General features: G+C 41.6%; 1 protein-coding gene across 1 annotated transcript in view; it reads right to left on the reverse strand.

The window, feature by feature from the left end:
• LOC139374900 (double C2-like domain-containing protein beta) overlaps positions 1–17524 on the reverse strand; it is a 51715-nt gene that overhangs the window by 32540 nt on the left and 1651 nt on the right. The window contains exons 2-4 of the mRNA XM_071116118.1: positions 10703–11156; positions 7818–7897; positions 6718–6792 (exon numbers count right to left, since the gene is read on the reverse strand). Coding sequence (XP_070972219.1) covers positions 6718–6792; positions 7818–7897; positions 10703–11138 — 591 coding nt within the window. The 5' untranslated portion in view covers positions 11139–11156. The remainder of the gene's footprint in view (positions 1–6717; positions 6793–7817; positions 7898–10702; positions 11157–17524) is intronic.

Consider the following 17524-nt stretch of genomic DNA (forward strand, 5'->3'; position numbering starts at 1 on the left):
CAGACCTGTCAATCACTGTGCGTGGGACTTTGAGGGAGGTGGTAGATTAGTCATTTGGTCAGAAAAACTAGTTTAGTTTACTCTTTCAATGTCATTTATTGTGGCAAAAACTACATCTCAAAAACGACAGTTGAAGACGGAAGTTTACATACACTTAGGTTGGAGTCATTTTTCAATGACTCCACAAATTTCATGATAACAAACTATAGTTTTGGCAAGTCGGTTAGGACATCTACTTTGTGCATGACACAAATAATTTGTGCATGACACAGATTATTTCACTTATAATTCACGGTATCACAATTCCAGTGGGTAAGAAGTTCACATACATTAAGTTGATTTTGCCTTTAAACAGCTTGGAAAATTCCAGAAAATGATGTCATGGCGTTAAAAGCTTCTGATAGGCAAATTGATATAATTTGAGTCAATTTGAGGTGTACCTGTGGATGTATTTCAAGGCCTACCTTGCATCTTGACATCATGGGAAAATCAAAAGAAATTAGCTAAGACCTCAGAAAAAAAATTGTAGATCTCCACAAGTCTGCATCATCCTTGGGAGCAATTTCCAAATGGCTGAAGGTACCACGTTCATCGGTACAAACAATAGTACGCAAGTATAAACACAATGGAACCACGCAGCCATCATACCACTCAGGAAGGAGAAGCGTTCTGTCTTCTCGAGATTAATGTAGTTTGGTGCGAAAAGTGCAAAATCACCCCCAGAACAACAGCAAAGGATCTTGTGAAGATGCTGGACGAAACAGGTACAAAAGCATCTATATCCACAGCTAAACAAGTCCTATATTGACATAGCTCAGCAAGGAAGAAGCCACTGCTCCAAAACCGCCATAAAAAAGTAAGACTACGGTTTGCAACTGCACATGGGGACGAAGATCGTACTTTTTGGAGAAATGTCCTCTGGTCTGATGAAACAAGAATAGAACTGTTTGGCCATAATGACCATCGTTATGTTTGGAAGAAAAAGGGGGAGGCTTGCAACCAAAAAACACCATCCCAACAGTGAAAGACGGGAGTGGCAGCATCATGTTGTGGGGGTGCTTTGCTGCAGGAGGAACTGGTGCACTTCACAAAATAGATGGCTTCATGAGGAGGGAAAATGATGTATATATATTGAAGCAACATCTCAAGACATCAGTCAGGAAGTTAAAGCTTGGTTGCAAATGGGTTTCAAAATGGACAATGACCAAGCATACTTCCAAAGTTGTGGCAAAATGGCTTAAGGACAACAAAGTCAAGGTATTGGAGTGGCCATCACAAAGCCCTGACCTCAATCGTATAGAAAATTTGGGGGCAGAACTGAAAAAGCGTGTGCGAAAAAGTAGGCCTACAAACCTGACTCAGTTACACCAGCTCTGTCAGGAGGAATGGGCCAAAATTCCCCCAACTTATTGTGGGAAGCTTGTGGATGCCTACCCAAAACGTTTGACCCAAGTTAAACCATTTAAAGGCAATGCTACCAAATACTAATTGAGTGTGTGTAAACTTCTGAACCACTGGGAATGTCATTATTTTTATTCTGAAATGTCACATTCTTAAAATAAAGTGGTGATCCTAACTGACCTAAGACAGGACATTTTTACTTGGATTAAATGTCAGGAATTGTGAAAAACTGAGTTTAAATGTATTTGGCTTAAGGTGTATGTAAACTTCCGACTTCAACTGTACATCTGGTCTACTCTTTCAATTTAGTTTGTTTAGCAAAAACCTAAGAAAAAATGTGTTCTGTCAAGTAAACATGTTGAGAAACAACAATATAGAATTGCAGGAAAATGGTTTTAAAAATGCTGCTGTATAAGTGACGTAGTATGCCAGGAACATACTGTATGAATAACTGTAGCTAAAAAAGTAAGTGTATGTGTAGTAAGCTGTTAGTGGCCCATGTGTCTCACCCTAAAATGTTGTCCCTCTCCACCTCAGAACTTAGCCTACTCTTCTGACTTGGTGGTGCACATGTAGCCTATAGCCTGTTATAGAGAAATGTCATCATCGGATATTGTAAGAGCTTTCATTGTCTGCTTATGTTCCCCCATTATTTATCCTACGGTTCTGACTTGGTGTACAGGGAGAATACTGTAAGAATGGCCCATGTTCTGAATTCTGTCGCTGTACATTTCAGCTCACTCATGTCTTAATCGAAATTACAGCTTGACTATTATCTGCTCATCATTCCCTTATGTCACAGTCTCCATTGTTATATTGCTTATACATGTACAGGTCCATCGGATTAGTATATTATTCATCATCTTGGGCTATGTTAGAACGATGCATTTCATTGTTTCGCTTACTTAGTGTAGCCTATTATAATTCGCTTACGTGGTTCTCTATATACCAGACCATCATAGTATACGATGGCCTGTAACCATGTTTGCCAGTAACAGTCTCTTCACATTCAAATACTTTTGTTCAACAAAAAGTTCACGTGATTCCAGTTCATATTGCGAGGGTTGTTTTGTTTGTGCAATGCTCTGTCTTTGCGTCAGCATATTGTCTATAAAAGTGGAGCCCCGTGATTGTATTTTCCTTACTTTTAAGACCACACAATAAAATACTTCAAATGGTATGCTAACAGCCGAGATACCGTCGTTTTCTCTCTCTTTCTCTCTCTCTCTCTCTCTCTGTGTTTGTGGTGACAAAGAAGAGTAAAGTTAAGGCCTCAACTTCTTGCTGGAATTTATCTGAACTAACATCTATCTGAATTTATCTTACAGTTTGAAAGTGCTGAACGAATAAGCACTTGCTCATACATAGAGCTAAGTGTGATAATAAACATTACGAATTTTCTGAACATAAATATAATAATGTTTCGGTATGGTCCAAAAGTCGGTATTCGTTATTCTTGAAGGAGAATGCTTTTTTCTTTATGGAGTTACACAAATCCACAAGGAGTCAGTAGTAGCCATGTTTATTTAAGCAAGTCAGCCATATCAGCTATGGTTTTTAAAAAAGCAGTAAATTAGGCTGACTGAACGGTTTCGCTGCCAGATGAGGCCCCGTTGATAGCCAGGTATAGCGGTGGTAAGGATTCACTCCATGGTGCTGAAAGGAAAGTACAGCTGACGGGACAGCTTTCTGTAGGCCCTAACAGTTTGTCTGCACCGTTTGTCACTGCTATAATGCATTAAATGTATTGTTTAGTGTTGTGCTGTGTAGTGGCTTTTCTGGCATGCATCTTAAAAAATTGGTTGAGTTTTTCCCACTTTGGATTTGCATGCTAAAATCGCCACGGGACACTTTAATCAAATCAGTAGGCCTATAGCAATAAGTATCATGACATTAGCTTTGTTAACCTTCAATCTCTTTTCTTTTATCATATTTTGGAAGAGAATGAGTCTCTCTCTCCGCCACCTATTGTTCCTGCAGTGACGATTGAATATAATATCTCTACAGATATTCGCCAGAAAGCAGTAATAGCCTGCCCGTATGCAAATTAGGTAGCCAAATGAACGGCTCTCTCACCGATGCACTTCCGTTCCGTTTACCTCCATAATGTTTCCGTCATCCTTCCCTATGACAGAAAACAACCATCACTAACCTCTATTTGGATGAAGCTTTCTACCGCAACGAGTCAGCGGCGCAGGACATACTGCCGACCCCCGGACCAGGCCCTAATCCCAGAGACTCAGAATAGGAAAAGGCGACGTAAGAGAGGCCAACGTGCGGGAACCCTGACAAAACCACTTCGGCAAATAAATAATCTGCCTCTACCCCCAGTTCTATTAGTGAACATACAACAAACAAACTGGAAGAGCTCTGTTCGAGATGATCCTATCAACGGGACCCGGAAGAACTGGACCAGGACAGGGATAATATACACCTAGCTGGTTTCGTATGCATCGTCAAGTCCGCAAGGCAGTGTCAGGTAAGGTTGGGGGGGAAGTGGTGTGTATTTTTGTTAACAACAGCGGCTGCGCACACTCTAATATTAAGGAAGTCTCGAGGTTCTGGTCACCCGAGTTAAAGTACCTCATGATAAGCTGTAGACCATACTATTCGCCAAGAGAGTAGCTGTCTATTTACCAACACAAACCGATGCTGGCACTATGACAGCACTGAATGAGCTGTATGGGGCAAATATGAGCTGTATCAGTCTTTACTGATATTTTCAACCTCTCCCTGACCCAGTCTGTAAAACCTACATGTTTCAAGCTGACCACCATAGTCCCTTTGCCAAAGAACGCTAAAGTAACCTGTGTAAATGACTACTGCCCAATAACCCTCAAATCTGTAGCCATGAAATTGTAAGGACAGACGCTGGAGACGAGAAGCAAGTACAGGGAGTGAACATTTAATGAAACAACAGACATATAACAAAACAAGAACAACGTTTGGACAGGGGGAACAAAACGACATTACGACAATAATGCTGACACAGGGATCTAACCGAGGGACAGACAGATATATGAGGGGCAATCAACGAGGTAATGGAGTCCAGGTGAGTCCAGCAAGCGCTGATGTGCGTAATGATGGTGGCAGGTGTGCGTAATGATGGGCAGCCTGGCGTCTTTGAGCGCCAGGGAGGAGGAGCGGGAGCAGGCGTGACAGAAATGCTTTGAAAGGCTGGTCATGGCTCATATCAACACCATCATCCCAGACAACCTGGACCCACTCCAATTTGCATACCGTCCCAACAGATCCACAGATAACGCAATCTCTATTGCACTCCACACTGCCCTTTCCCACCTGGACAAAAGGAACAACTATGTAAGAATGCTGTTCATTGACTACAGCTCAGCGTTCAACACCATAGTGCCCTCCAAGCTCAACACTAAACTAAGGACCCTGAGATTAAACACCTCCCTCCGCAACTGGACACAACAGGAACAGGATCCTAAATGTCTATCTGTACTTCCCCACTCCTTTTCCTGTTTGCCGGAAAATGGCTGCTGGCTAAGGACGCTGCTGGGACATTTGCAGCGTTTACTTTTTTACTCTTTACTCTAATTGCTGTTTTAAACTGGTTTTGGAATTTAGCAATTTTACCTGCGTCTTGGTTTGTCTTCTCCCAAACTTTGACTGCAGCCAACCACAGTGCACAAGAAGAGCACAGATACCACGAGGCAGTAAAAAGAGCAGACTGACAAACCAGCAGTTTCCCAGTCATCACTCGCTTTGTGACTGACACGCGCCTGTCCTATCAATAGATCACTAGACGATGCATATCATTAATTCAGGCGAGAGAAGACTATACCAACGTTTCTGTCGAGCTTATTGAAACTTTTAAATGAAAAGAAGCCTAGTTCGTTGAAAAAAGTAGCCAGCTGACAATAGCTGTGTTCGAATACCCATACTAGCATACTGTATACTACATACTTAATGAGTATATACTACATGCTATATACTATTAGTTCATTTTAGTATACTGTAAACGAGCGGTATCCTTTCAATTGAGTGTACTAGCTCTTCGCCTGTCTACCGGAAGCTGATGCTGTTGCTATGCAACCTCTTGCTAGCTTGTTAGTATAACAAATTACTAGCTAGACATTTTACGACTTCGGGTGTGTTCTTAAAATTCAATCTGGAGTGCCATAGAGCACTCAGAGTGTGCTCTGGGCGTTCATAAATTCAGAGCGTTGTCAGATTGTCTGTTTGTAAATCCAGAGAGTTTCGCACTCTGAGCTCACACTGGACACTCGGGCCGAGGAGTAGGGTTGATTTGAGCGTTCTAACCTGTCAATGGCAGTCAACTACTCAAGCTAACGTTGGCTAGCTTGCTAGCTATTTCCAGACACAAATGAGAAAACACCTCACTCTAACCATTTCACTCGCCCTAGCGATGAATTTGTATCCACTCTCGTTGGACTTCGGCAGCATATTTTCCAGCGTTTTCTTCAAATCTGCAAACGATGTGAAGCCACACCCATTTTCTGAAGAATGTCATTATGGGCCCTAAAAGTACGGATATAGTGTCCACTGTTTGTATACTTGATATTTTGGCGAATGTAGTACGACATCCGGGAGCTTATGGCAAACTAACTATATCCAGACTATTTTATTTAACTAGGCAAGTCAGTTAAGAACAAATTCTTATTGTATGTAGGTGTGCCAGCACTACCACTGCCTGTTCAGGGGCAGAACAACAGATTTATACCTTGTCAGCTCGGGGATTTGAACTTGCAACCTTCCGGTTACTAGTCCAATGCTCTAACCACTAGGCTACCCTGCTGCTATGACCAATAAGCATTCTATATACTCAATTTACATCACAAATAGTACGGTTAGTGCGATTAGTATAAGTATTCGAACACAGATAATGAGTCTGTTATCATCTGTTGAGCCGACCACCGCTCCTTATGGAAAACACTGATTAAGCCCAGTGCTTTGACCAACCTCACAGGTGGTATTGTCTGTCCCGTAAACAGCAGAGAAGCACTCCGAATTCAACATATTATCCACAATATACACAACTGGAATCATCTCAAAATGGACCATGTCCATGAAAGTACGACAATCATTTCTAGGAATCTTAAGTGCCATGCTATCGAAAGCTGCAGTACTTCAAATTCGTTTTGGATTACAGTAAGCACTCTCCCGTCCATTCGATACGTCATGGTGGTTTGGGTAAGAGATCATTTAGCGCTTCGCTGTGAGGCAAGCTGTTTCAGTGGAAAGGAACACACACACACACGCACGCACACGACTAATAGACTGGGTACCACTAATGTGGAAGATGATGAGGGAGAGGGAGGTTGTGGTGACCTTGCTTGCTCCAGGCAGGAGGTGGAGCTTGACGTATGGATCAGCCAGTCCGTTGGAGTCCATGGCCTTTAGTCCCTGTGGAGAGACACACACAGGGATGGTTACAGATGCACACGCGCACGCACACATATGCAGATACACACAGTGAGAGTCACACACACACAGGCACAGACAGAACACACTTGGTCAAGGCTTAGCTATCATACACATGGCACACAGTCATACACCACAGGCTGTACGCCAGACAAGGTCAGGGCATGACAAAAGAGCATTACGTCCTTTGGTGTTCAACTCTCCTCTTGTTTTGTCTATTTTGTCTCATGTCATTCTACTCAACTCGTTTTCAATCTACGTCCATCATTTCTCGAGCTAGTCTGTTTGTATGTAGGTGTGCCTGCACTACCAATGCTTTCCATTGGGTTGGGGTGCTTATCTGGGTATAAGCATAGTCAATCGCCTTCCAAAAAAGGACAAATGATAGCAACTCCCTGAAATTACAGTAGGAAAGCACAGAATTACGGCCGGATCCCAAATCGCACCGTATTCGCTATGTAGTGCACAACTTTTGACAGGGACTCATATAGTGCTTGTCAAAAGTATCGCACTTTATAGCGAATGGGGTAACATTTGGGACATACTTTTAGTCAGGTTATATTATTGAATGGGTCTACCATAATACCCATAAGGAGTATATATTTAATGTTTGCCTGGTGTGGGCTGAATGCAAAATGTATCTTTCTAGCCCGGATCACATCAATACTCAACTCTGCCTCATTGTTAAGAGATAAATCTCGGTTCTCTCTCACCGAATAGAGTTCACGGGTTTCCTAGGCAAGCACCATTGTCTTCACGGCTTCATGGCTTGATGTGCTGGGTCAGAGCTAAGCCTGTCTCCGCGGGAAAAGACATCTAGAGTAACGTTTGAAGCTGCAACGCTAACCCGAGGCTTGCAGTGGATTGGATAGCGCTGAAGCTCATTTCCCTTTGAGTCTTGACGCGTTGTGTGGAGGGGACTTGGCTTAGCTTAGGCTTGGGGTGTAAGTGGAGTCTTGTTTTCAAGCCTAGCCCCTGACGGAGATTAGAACAGTTGAGTTTCTTACCTTGGCCTTGTGGATTGTACAGTGTAGACAGTTGTTCTCGTGATCGAAGAGCAGGGTGAACTCCAGGGTGCCCAGATAAGCTGTAAAACAAAACAATCGATACAGACAATCCATTATTGGCCGTTGGTTTGGCCCTGGCTGTGAATACAGCCTAAAGAAAAGTGTGTATAAATTAACTGAATGCACATAAACACATATGCATGCACAGATGGCCATACAGAAGCATGCACATAAACACATATGCATGCACAGATGGCCATACAGAAGCATGCACATAAACACATATGCATGCACAGATGGCCATACAGATGCAGGCACATAAACACATATGCATGCACAGATGGCCATACAGAAGCATGCACATAAACACATATGCATGCACAGATGGCCATACAGATACATGCACATAAACATAAACACCAACATACACACACCTTCCACCCCCCCACCTCCCCAAACACAGAAACCTGTAACTCCAGCCTCCTGCACAATTCTGGAATCTGGATACGCCTATGCTTATTTTCCTGACACTCTCTTAAAAAAACACACCTTGTTTGTATTACTCGCTGTGAGTGGAAAGAAAAAAAGAGGCTTGAGGACCGAATAACATCATTCCGACACAGCAAAAATAAATCACACGGTGTGTGTGTGTGTGTGTCTGTCAGTGTGTGTGTGTGTGTGTGAGCCCCTCTGTCGGAGAAACTCGGAGCGAGCGACAACGAACACGAGACAATGACGGTGGAGAAGATGTTCGACTCACAATCACTCCGCTTAAACACATGCAGTGCCAGCTAACACTGAGAAATGTACCCAGAAAGTGGTTTTGACACAAACAAATGGCGACTTCGAGAGTCGGGATTAAACCGCAAGAATATTGAGGCCCGTGTTTGTTTTCCGATGATTAACTAGGATACACATTCATTTACATAAATCACCGCACGGACCCCATCGAGTTCATGTGCGTAGACATGCACGAACACATACAATTTGACACCTGTGCACACTGTGATAAACATAGCCATACACACACATAGAGACAAAGTCAAACACAACACAAACACACTCAGAGACAAACAGAGAAAACAGACATGCATGAATACATGACTTCACAACTGGAACATTGTTAATTAACTCGCCTGACATTTTAACACCCACAGTTCAAACCATAAGGGCATTCAGAAAGACAAGCAAACGAAACACAAGCCACACTGACTAGAGCCTCACATACTTTGACCAATCGATGTACACAATTGTCAAAATCGTTGTAATAAAACACACAGTGCCTTCAGAACGTTTTCACACCCCTTGACTTTTTCCGCATTTTGTTGTGTTATAGCCTTAATTTGACATTTGTGTCACTGGCCTACACACAATATCCCATAATATCAAAGTGGAATTATGTATTTTGGAAATTTTGACAAACTAAGGAAAAATGAAAAGCTGAAATGTCTTGAGTCAAAAAGTATTCAACCCCTTTGTTATGTCAAGCCTAAATAAGTTCAGGAGTAAAAATGTGCTTCAAAAGTCACATAATAAGTTATTAATTACACTTTGAATGGTGTATCAATGCACCCAGTCACTACAAAGATAGAGTACCACTCTATATTTTCAAGCATAGTGGTAGCTGAATCATGTTATGGGTATTATTGTAATTGTTAAAGAATAGGGAGTTTTTCAGTATAAAAAAAAAATGTAATGGAGCTAAGCACAGGCAAAATCCTAGAGGAAAACCTTGACTATTCTGCTTTCCACCAAACACTGGGAGATTAATTAACCTTTAAGCAGAACAATAACCTAAAACACAAGGCCAAATATACCCTGGGGTTGCTTACCAAGACGACATTGAATGTTCCTGAGTGGCCGAGTGACAGTTTGACTTCATTCGCCTTGAAAGTCTATGGCAAGACTTGAAAATGGCTGTCTAGCAATTTTCAACAACCAACTTAACAGAGCTTCAAGACTTCAAAGAACAATGTACAAATATTGCGTGCAAAGCTCTTAGAGACTTACCCAGAAAGACATAGCTGTAATAGCTGCCGAAGATGCTTCTACAATGTATTGACTCAGGGGTGTGAATACTTATGTACATTTGATATTTCATTTTCAATAAATTTGCAAAAATGTAACATTTTTACTTTGTCATTATGTGGTATGGTGTGAATATGGGTGAGATTAGTTTTTTAGTTAATCCATTTTGAATCCTTTCTTCTGTTACACAACAAAATGTGGAACAAATCAAGGGGTATGACTACTTTCTGAAGGCACTGTATATGTTTAATGAGTGTATGCGCAAAACTAACGTTTGCACAACCGTTGTGGCTAAAATACACCCAGGAGGAAATGTGCAATGGTTGTGATGTGTTGTGTGGAACGTTTTGGAAAAAAATAATATTGTCAAATGAGATTTCTCAATTTCTAATCCTTTCTGTTCTGCATCCTCATATATCCATGAAACACTTCATTTGTGCTTGTGTATTGCTCATTCCTTTGAAATATACTTGGAACAAAACATGGGATCTATGCGATATTAATTGGATGTTGTTGGAGATGAGAGAAGGAAAATTTGGCCCACTTCTCTTTCTTTAAAACCCTGTCTAATGACGTGTTACCAAGCGATGTTCTTAATTATTATAAACATTGAGATGAATTGAGGATATGGCATCTTATTGAGAATGTTTGCGTTGGCACTAGAATGATTCGAAATAGATTCACACACACGCGCACACACACACACACACACACACACACACACACACACACACACACACACACACACACACACACACACACACACACACACACACACACACCATACTTGACCCAAGGCCTTCCTTTCCCTAACCCCTGAACCCCACCAAACCCCCACCCCCCTCCCCCCCACTCACTTTCATCATCGTCGTCTGAATCCACCCCTTCTTGCCTTTCCCCCCGGTCCTCTTCGATGGGTTTCCTCTCCTTCTCCTTATTCTCTCCGTCCGTCTCCCCTCCATTGCACAATCCGAAATCTGGTTCCTTCAGGATCTTCTTCTCCCGGGGCGGGGGAGGGGTCATGGGAAAGTCGTGGAAGCGCGGGAAGAAGTCGGAGATCTGCGGGATAGGCATTATGGGCCCCGGGCACACGTTGATGGCAAAGTGCTCCTGCATGGAGATCTTGACGGGAGAGGGCGGAGGGAGAGATCTGGGAGCAGAGGAGGTAGCACGAGACGGTGCGGGGGAGGATGGGGTGGAGGAGGAGGGAGGGATGGAGAGATGGGAGGTGGTGGAAGAGTTGGGTGGGGGGGCGAAGTGGGAGTGGGGCGGAGGAGGTTTCGATACGCTCATGTGGACCGCCGGATGGGACTGTGGGTAGGCGTGTGTGTGTGGGTAGTTAGTGTGTGTGTGTGTGTGTGTGTGTGTGTGTGTGTGTGTGTGTGTGTGTGTGTGTGTGTGTGTGTGTGTGTGTGTGTGTGTGTGTGTGTGTGTGTGTTGTGGGGGGTGGGGATGGACATGAGATGAAGAGAGAGAAATAGAGAGGGCAAAATGAATGAGAGGGGAGGAAAGGAAGGGTGGGAGACAGAGCGATAGTATCACTCACTTTATCGAGTATATCTCACTTCCTGTTTTTTTTTGCTGACCCTCTCTCTCCCTCACTCTCCCACTGTTTACAATGCTCTTCTTCAAGTACCTGAGCTGATGTAAGCTACTCCCAATATCTCAATAGTCTTTCATGTCAAAATATTGAGCTACTATGTCAGATCTCCGAATACATATTCATGTTTGACAGTGTATCGTTCTACTCTCTCCTTTTACTGTTATTCATACCTCTACTGTACAAGTTCATCCCTGCATCTCTCTCTGCATCGCTCTCCCTCATCTTCCTTTCGCTTTCTCTCTACATCTCTTTCTCAGTAAGGATATACAGTGCCTTGCGAAAGTATTCGGCCCCCTTGAACTTTGCGACCTTTTGCCACATTTCAGGCTTCAAACATAAAGATTTTGTATTTTTGTATTTTCTGTATTTTCTGTATTTTTTTGTGAAGAATCAACAACAAGTGGGACACAATCATGAAGTGGAACGACATTTATTGGATATTTCAAACTTTTTTAACAAATCAAAAACTGAAACATTGGGCGTGCAAAATTATTCAGCCCCTTTACTTTCAGTGCAGCAAACTCTCTCCAGAAGTTCAGTGAGGATCTCTGAATGATCCAATGTTGACCTAAATGACTAATGATGATAAATACAATCCACCTGTGTGTAATCAAGTCTCCGTATAAATGCACCTGCACTGTGATAGTCTCAGAGGTCCGTTAAAAGCGCAGAGAGCATCATGAAGAACAAGGAACACACCGGGCAGGTCCGAGATACTGCTGTGAAGAAGTTTAAAGCCGGATTTGGATACAAAAATATTTCCCAAGCTTTAAGCATCCCAAGGAGCACTGTGCAAGCGATAATATTGAAATGGAAGGAGTATCAGACCACTGCAAATCTACCAAGACCTGGCCGTCCCTCTAAACTTTCAGCTCATACAAGGAGAAGACTGATCAGAGATGCAGCCAAGAGGCCCATGATCACTCTGGATGAACTGCAGAGATCTACAGCTGAGGTGGGAGACTCTGTCCATAGGACAACAATCAGTCGTATATTGCACAAATCTGGCCTTTATGGAAGAGTGGCAAGAAGAAAGCCATTTCTTAAAGATATCCATAAAAAGTGTTGTTTAAAGTTTGCCACAAGCCACCTGTGAGACACACCAAACATGTGGAAGAAGGTGCTCTGGTCAGATGAAACCAAAATTGAACTTTTTGGCAACAATACAAAACGTTATGTTTGGCGTAAAAGCAACACAGCTGAACACACCATCCCCACTGTCAAACATGGTGGTGGCAGCATCATGGTTTGGGCCTGCTTTTCTTCAGCAGGGACAGGGAAGATGGTTAAAATTGATGGGAAGATGGATGGAGCCAAATACAGGACCATTCTGGAAGAAAACCTGATGGAGTCTGCAAAAGACCTGAGACTGGGACGGAGATTTGTCTTCCAACAAGACAATGATCCAAAACATAAAGCAAAATCTACAATGGAATGGTTCAAAAATAAACATATCCAGGTGTTAGAATGGCCAAGTCAAAGTCCAGACCTGAATCCAATCGAGAATCTGTGGAAAGAACTGAAAACTGCTGTTCACAAATGCTCTCCATCCAACCTCAGCTCGAGCTGTTTTGCAAGGAGGAATGGGAAAAAATGTCAGTCTCTCGATGTGCAAAACTGATAGAGACATACCCCAAGCGACTTACAGCTGTAATCGCAGCAAAAGGTGGCGCTACAAAGTATTAACTTAAGGGGGCTGAATAATTTTGCACGCCCAATTTTTCAGTTTTTGATTTGTTAAAAAAGTTTGAAATATCCAATAAATGTCGTTCCACTTCATGATTGTGTCCCACTTGTTGTTGATTCTTCACAAAAAAATACAGTTTTATATCTTTATGTTTGAAGCCTGAAATGTGGCAAAAGGTCGCAAAGTTCAAGGGGGCCGAATACTTTCGCAAGGCACTGTACATGCCTTCACGATCCAAGATGGCAGAATGTGAAGTCGTTTGTCTGTGACTAGTAGATTTGAACCTACTAATAACCTAATCCACAATATCCTTGTTGTGTAGTGCAAACTATTTTGTTTTGCTGGTGTAAAGATTGCGTGTCTCCCACAACCCGGATACACCATTTTTTTCTCTCGCTATTTGCACTTCTTTACTTGAAGTTTACCAAAGTAACCTTATCTCTGGCTAGCCTGGGTTCTATCCTCAGCTTTCCCTCCACGGAGTGTCTCGTCCACGCTGCTCCTCTTCACTCTCCTCCTGGCTGCCAGAGGCAGCTCAACAATCCCCAACCCGTTCTCTCAATCGACCCCCTCACTCAATCAACTCACACAGACTCACACATACACACAGTCCCTCTCTCCCCTTACCTTTCCTTGTCCTCTATTTCTTACATCTCGCAGAGAAAATGTCAATTTTCGTGGTATTTCTTTATGCACTGACTTTACTGAACTCTGGAGAAAACGAACATTGTCGATGGGTGAGTACATCTGACAATGTGCTCTCCCGTCCATTAGACATATTGTCTGCGGGAACTCGCTCTTTTTCACTCGGTCCACTCGTCCAAGTGCCGATGCATTTGTGGCATGATGTGAACAGTGCGAACTTGTGTCACTAACAAAGTCTAATGGTTTTAAATGACTTGCAGTAGGTCTCTTAAAAAAGTGACGCCGTGTAAGGCTATTAAACAGAGGTGCCTAGTTATTCTTCTTTTGTTGACATCAGGTAACGTGCAACCTAACCCTGGCCCTGATGTGCAATGTCTTCAACCCCCCTTTGATTTTAAACCTATTATTTTTCATTTAAATGTACGCAGCCTGTTGTCAAAAAATGGATGGGGTTAGGATTTGGGCTATATCAACGGATGCTGATGTAATTGTGTTTTCGGAAACCTGGCTCAGCAAGTCTATTCTTGATAATGCTATTTGTATAAATGGTTACAATGTGTATCACACTGATCGAGTTAAGAAAGGTGGGGGTGTGGCTATATATCTAAAGACTAAATTCCTTGTAACTGTGTTAAAGTCGGAAACTATTTGTAAACAGTTGGAATTTCTTGCTTTGAATCTTGAGGTTTCAAAGGGTCTCTCTATAACTGTGATTGGCTGTTATAGACCCCCCTCTGCTCTCGGTGATGCATTTTCTTCTCTAATTCACCTTATGTCTAAACTTCTTTACAGTGAAATGATTTTGATTGGTGATCTCAACTGGTGTTGGTTAAAGCCGGTGTCTTGATGATTTTAAAATGTTTTGTAAATCTATGAATCTTACCCAGTTGATTAACTCACCCACTCGCCCAAATCGTAAATGTCCAGAGAAATCTACCCTGATTGATTTGATATTGACAAATGTTCCACATAAATATTCTGCGATTGGTGTTTTTTGATTTAAGTTACCATTGTGCTGTTGTTGCTGTTAGAAACACCAAGGTTCCTAAGACAAACCCACGCTTTATTCGTAAGAGAAATGTTAATAGTTTTAATGAGCAGGCTTTCTTTCATGATTTGATTTTGCCTGGAGAAAGATTGAGCTTTCCCCAGGAAATTCTTTCATGATTGTTTTTTCCAAATACTAAACAAATGTGCCCCATTCCGTAGGTTCAGAGTTAAAGGGCAGGATAATCCATGGTTTTCTTCTGAGCTGTCTTGTATTATTCATGAATGTAATCTACTGGGCTTAAACAAGGAAATCATGTTCTAATGCTGATTGGCTACTTTTTAGACAGTTATGAAACAACTGTTATTTTCTTCTCAGGAAGGCCAAGTCCAAATGTTTTATGTCTGTTACCACTGATAACCTGAATAACCCTAAAAAGTTTTTTGGAAGGCTATTAGATCTATGTCTGGTAACAGTAATGCTAATGAATTACCATCATGTGTATTGAAGGACTCTGTTGCTGTATATGACAAAACTGAAAAATTGTTTCAATGAGCACTTTGTATCATCTGGTAGGATGTTTGATTCAGTGTTCTCTGTCTATGCACAACCCTGTGTGGATGAACCAGTGAGAGCTGGTCAAACTTTTAGCTTTTGGCCATTCTCAGTGCAGGAGGTACATAAAGCCCTGAAATCCTTATATCAGAGAATTCCTGCAGGTCCTGATCTTCTTGATCCCTGCTTTTTAAAACTGGCAGCTGATTTCATGGCTGAACCACTTGCATATCTGTTCAATCTAACCCTAGAATATAATGAATTTCCATTAGATCTGGAAATCCGAATTTGTCCTACCACTTTTAAAAGGGGGACATTCAACTCTTTTAAATAATTATAGGCAAATCTCAAAGCTGTCATCCCTGGTGAAAATACTTGAAACCCTTGTGAGTGAACAGCTAAAATAGTTATTATATACTAACTCTATTTTATCAATGTAGCAATCGGGCTTCAGGAAGAAGCACAGCACAATTACAGCAGCCATGAAGGTTTTAAATGATATCACTGAAGCCCTTAACAAAAAAACAGCATCTTGTCTCACTTTTATTGATCTTTCTAAGGCTTTTGATACAGTTGATCATGCTATACTGAGGCAGAGATTGTCGAGCGTAGGTCTTTCGGAGCATGCAGTTGCATGGTTTGCTAACTATCTGTCTGATAGAACTCAGTGCACTCAATTTGATGGGCTCATGTCTGTTAAAATGTCTGTTTGTAATGGTGTGCCCCAGGGCTCTGTACTTGGTCCCCTCTTATTCACTATTTATATAAATCATTTAGACAAAAATGTGTAAAATGCACAACTTCACTTTTATGCTGATGATACTGTTATGTTATGCTGATGATACTGTTATGATACTGTTGTTGTGCATCGTCTCTCTCAAAAGCTTTCCAGAACTTGAAAACTGCTTTTTATACTGTTCAACATACCTTGTGTCAATTGATGCTTATCCTCAATTCTGACAAAACTAAACTAATGATGTTTTCTAAAGCAAGAAATAGACATCTGAACCTTTCACCTATTACTACCTGTCAGGGAAATGAGATTGAGACAGTAACCTCATGTAAATATCTTGGAATTTTAACTGATGACGGCCTCTCTTTTAAATTGCATATTCAACAATTTACCAAAAAATGTAAGCTGATGTTGGGATTTTATTTTAGGAATAAGGATGTTTTTTCTTTTGAAGCCAGAAGGAGGCTAGTATCAGCTACATTTATGCCTTTACTAGACTATGGGGGATATTTTATATATGAATGCTTCCACTCAGTGTTTGAGATCAATTGACACCCTTTACCATGGAGCTTTGAGATTTATTTTAAACTGCAAAACCCTTACGCACCACTGCACTTTGTATACCAGGGTTGGCTGGCCTTCTCTAGTCACTCATAGGCTCAGTCACTGATATATTTTTATTTACAAAGCCATTTTGGGTTTACTACCTTTTTATTTGAGCATTTTTATTGTTCAGAAATGTGGTGGGTACTCTCTTCGTTCGCTGGACTTTATCCTGCTAACTGTTCCAAATGTCCGAACGGACTTTGGTGAAAGGGCTTTTATGTACTCTGCACCATTGGCATGGAACGCCTTACAAAATACTTTTAAACTGGAAGAACTTGTCCCAATTGGTGTTTTTAAATCATTGATGAAGGATTTTGAGGCTGATTCCCTGACCTGTCAATGTTTTTAATTTGCTGTTTTATAATTTTGTTGTACTCTTGTCAATTCTAAGTTTTTTTTACTACATTACCCTGTAGTTTTTTTCATGTTGTCTGTCTGTAATTGTGTAATGACTTGGTGCTGCCTATCTTGGCCAGGGCACTCTTGAAAAAAAAGAGATTTCAAATCTCAATGATCCCTTCCTGGTTAAATAAAGGTTAAATGAATACAAATAAAATAGGTTTGTCTCTCTAGCTCAATCTCTTTAGCTGTCTCTCTTGCACTCGTTCCGCTTCTCTCTCTCCGTCTCTCTCTCGCGCTCCACCTTGTCCTCAGTGTTTACATAACAGTACTTGAAGTCTTTTTCTCCCATCCAGACAGTGGTCTGTCACCTATAAAAGGAACAATCGTGTTCTAAATAAAGATCAATGATAAACTGTAATGGAAATGGTAATCATCCCATTGTTTATTGAGGGCATTCAATTATAGAACCTCTCCTTTCATTATTCTTTAATACATCTGTCCTAGTGTAAATTGTAATTAC

The sequence above is a fragment of the Oncorhynchus clarkii genome, chromosome 19 (genome assembly GCF_045791955.1).
Source record: "Oncorhynchus clarkii lewisi isolate Uvic-CL-2024 chromosome 19, UVic_Ocla_1.0, whole genome shotgun sequence".
NCBI classification, from domain to species: Eukaryota; Metazoa; Chordata; class Actinopteri; order Salmoniformes; family Salmonidae; genus Oncorhynchus; species Oncorhynchus clarkii.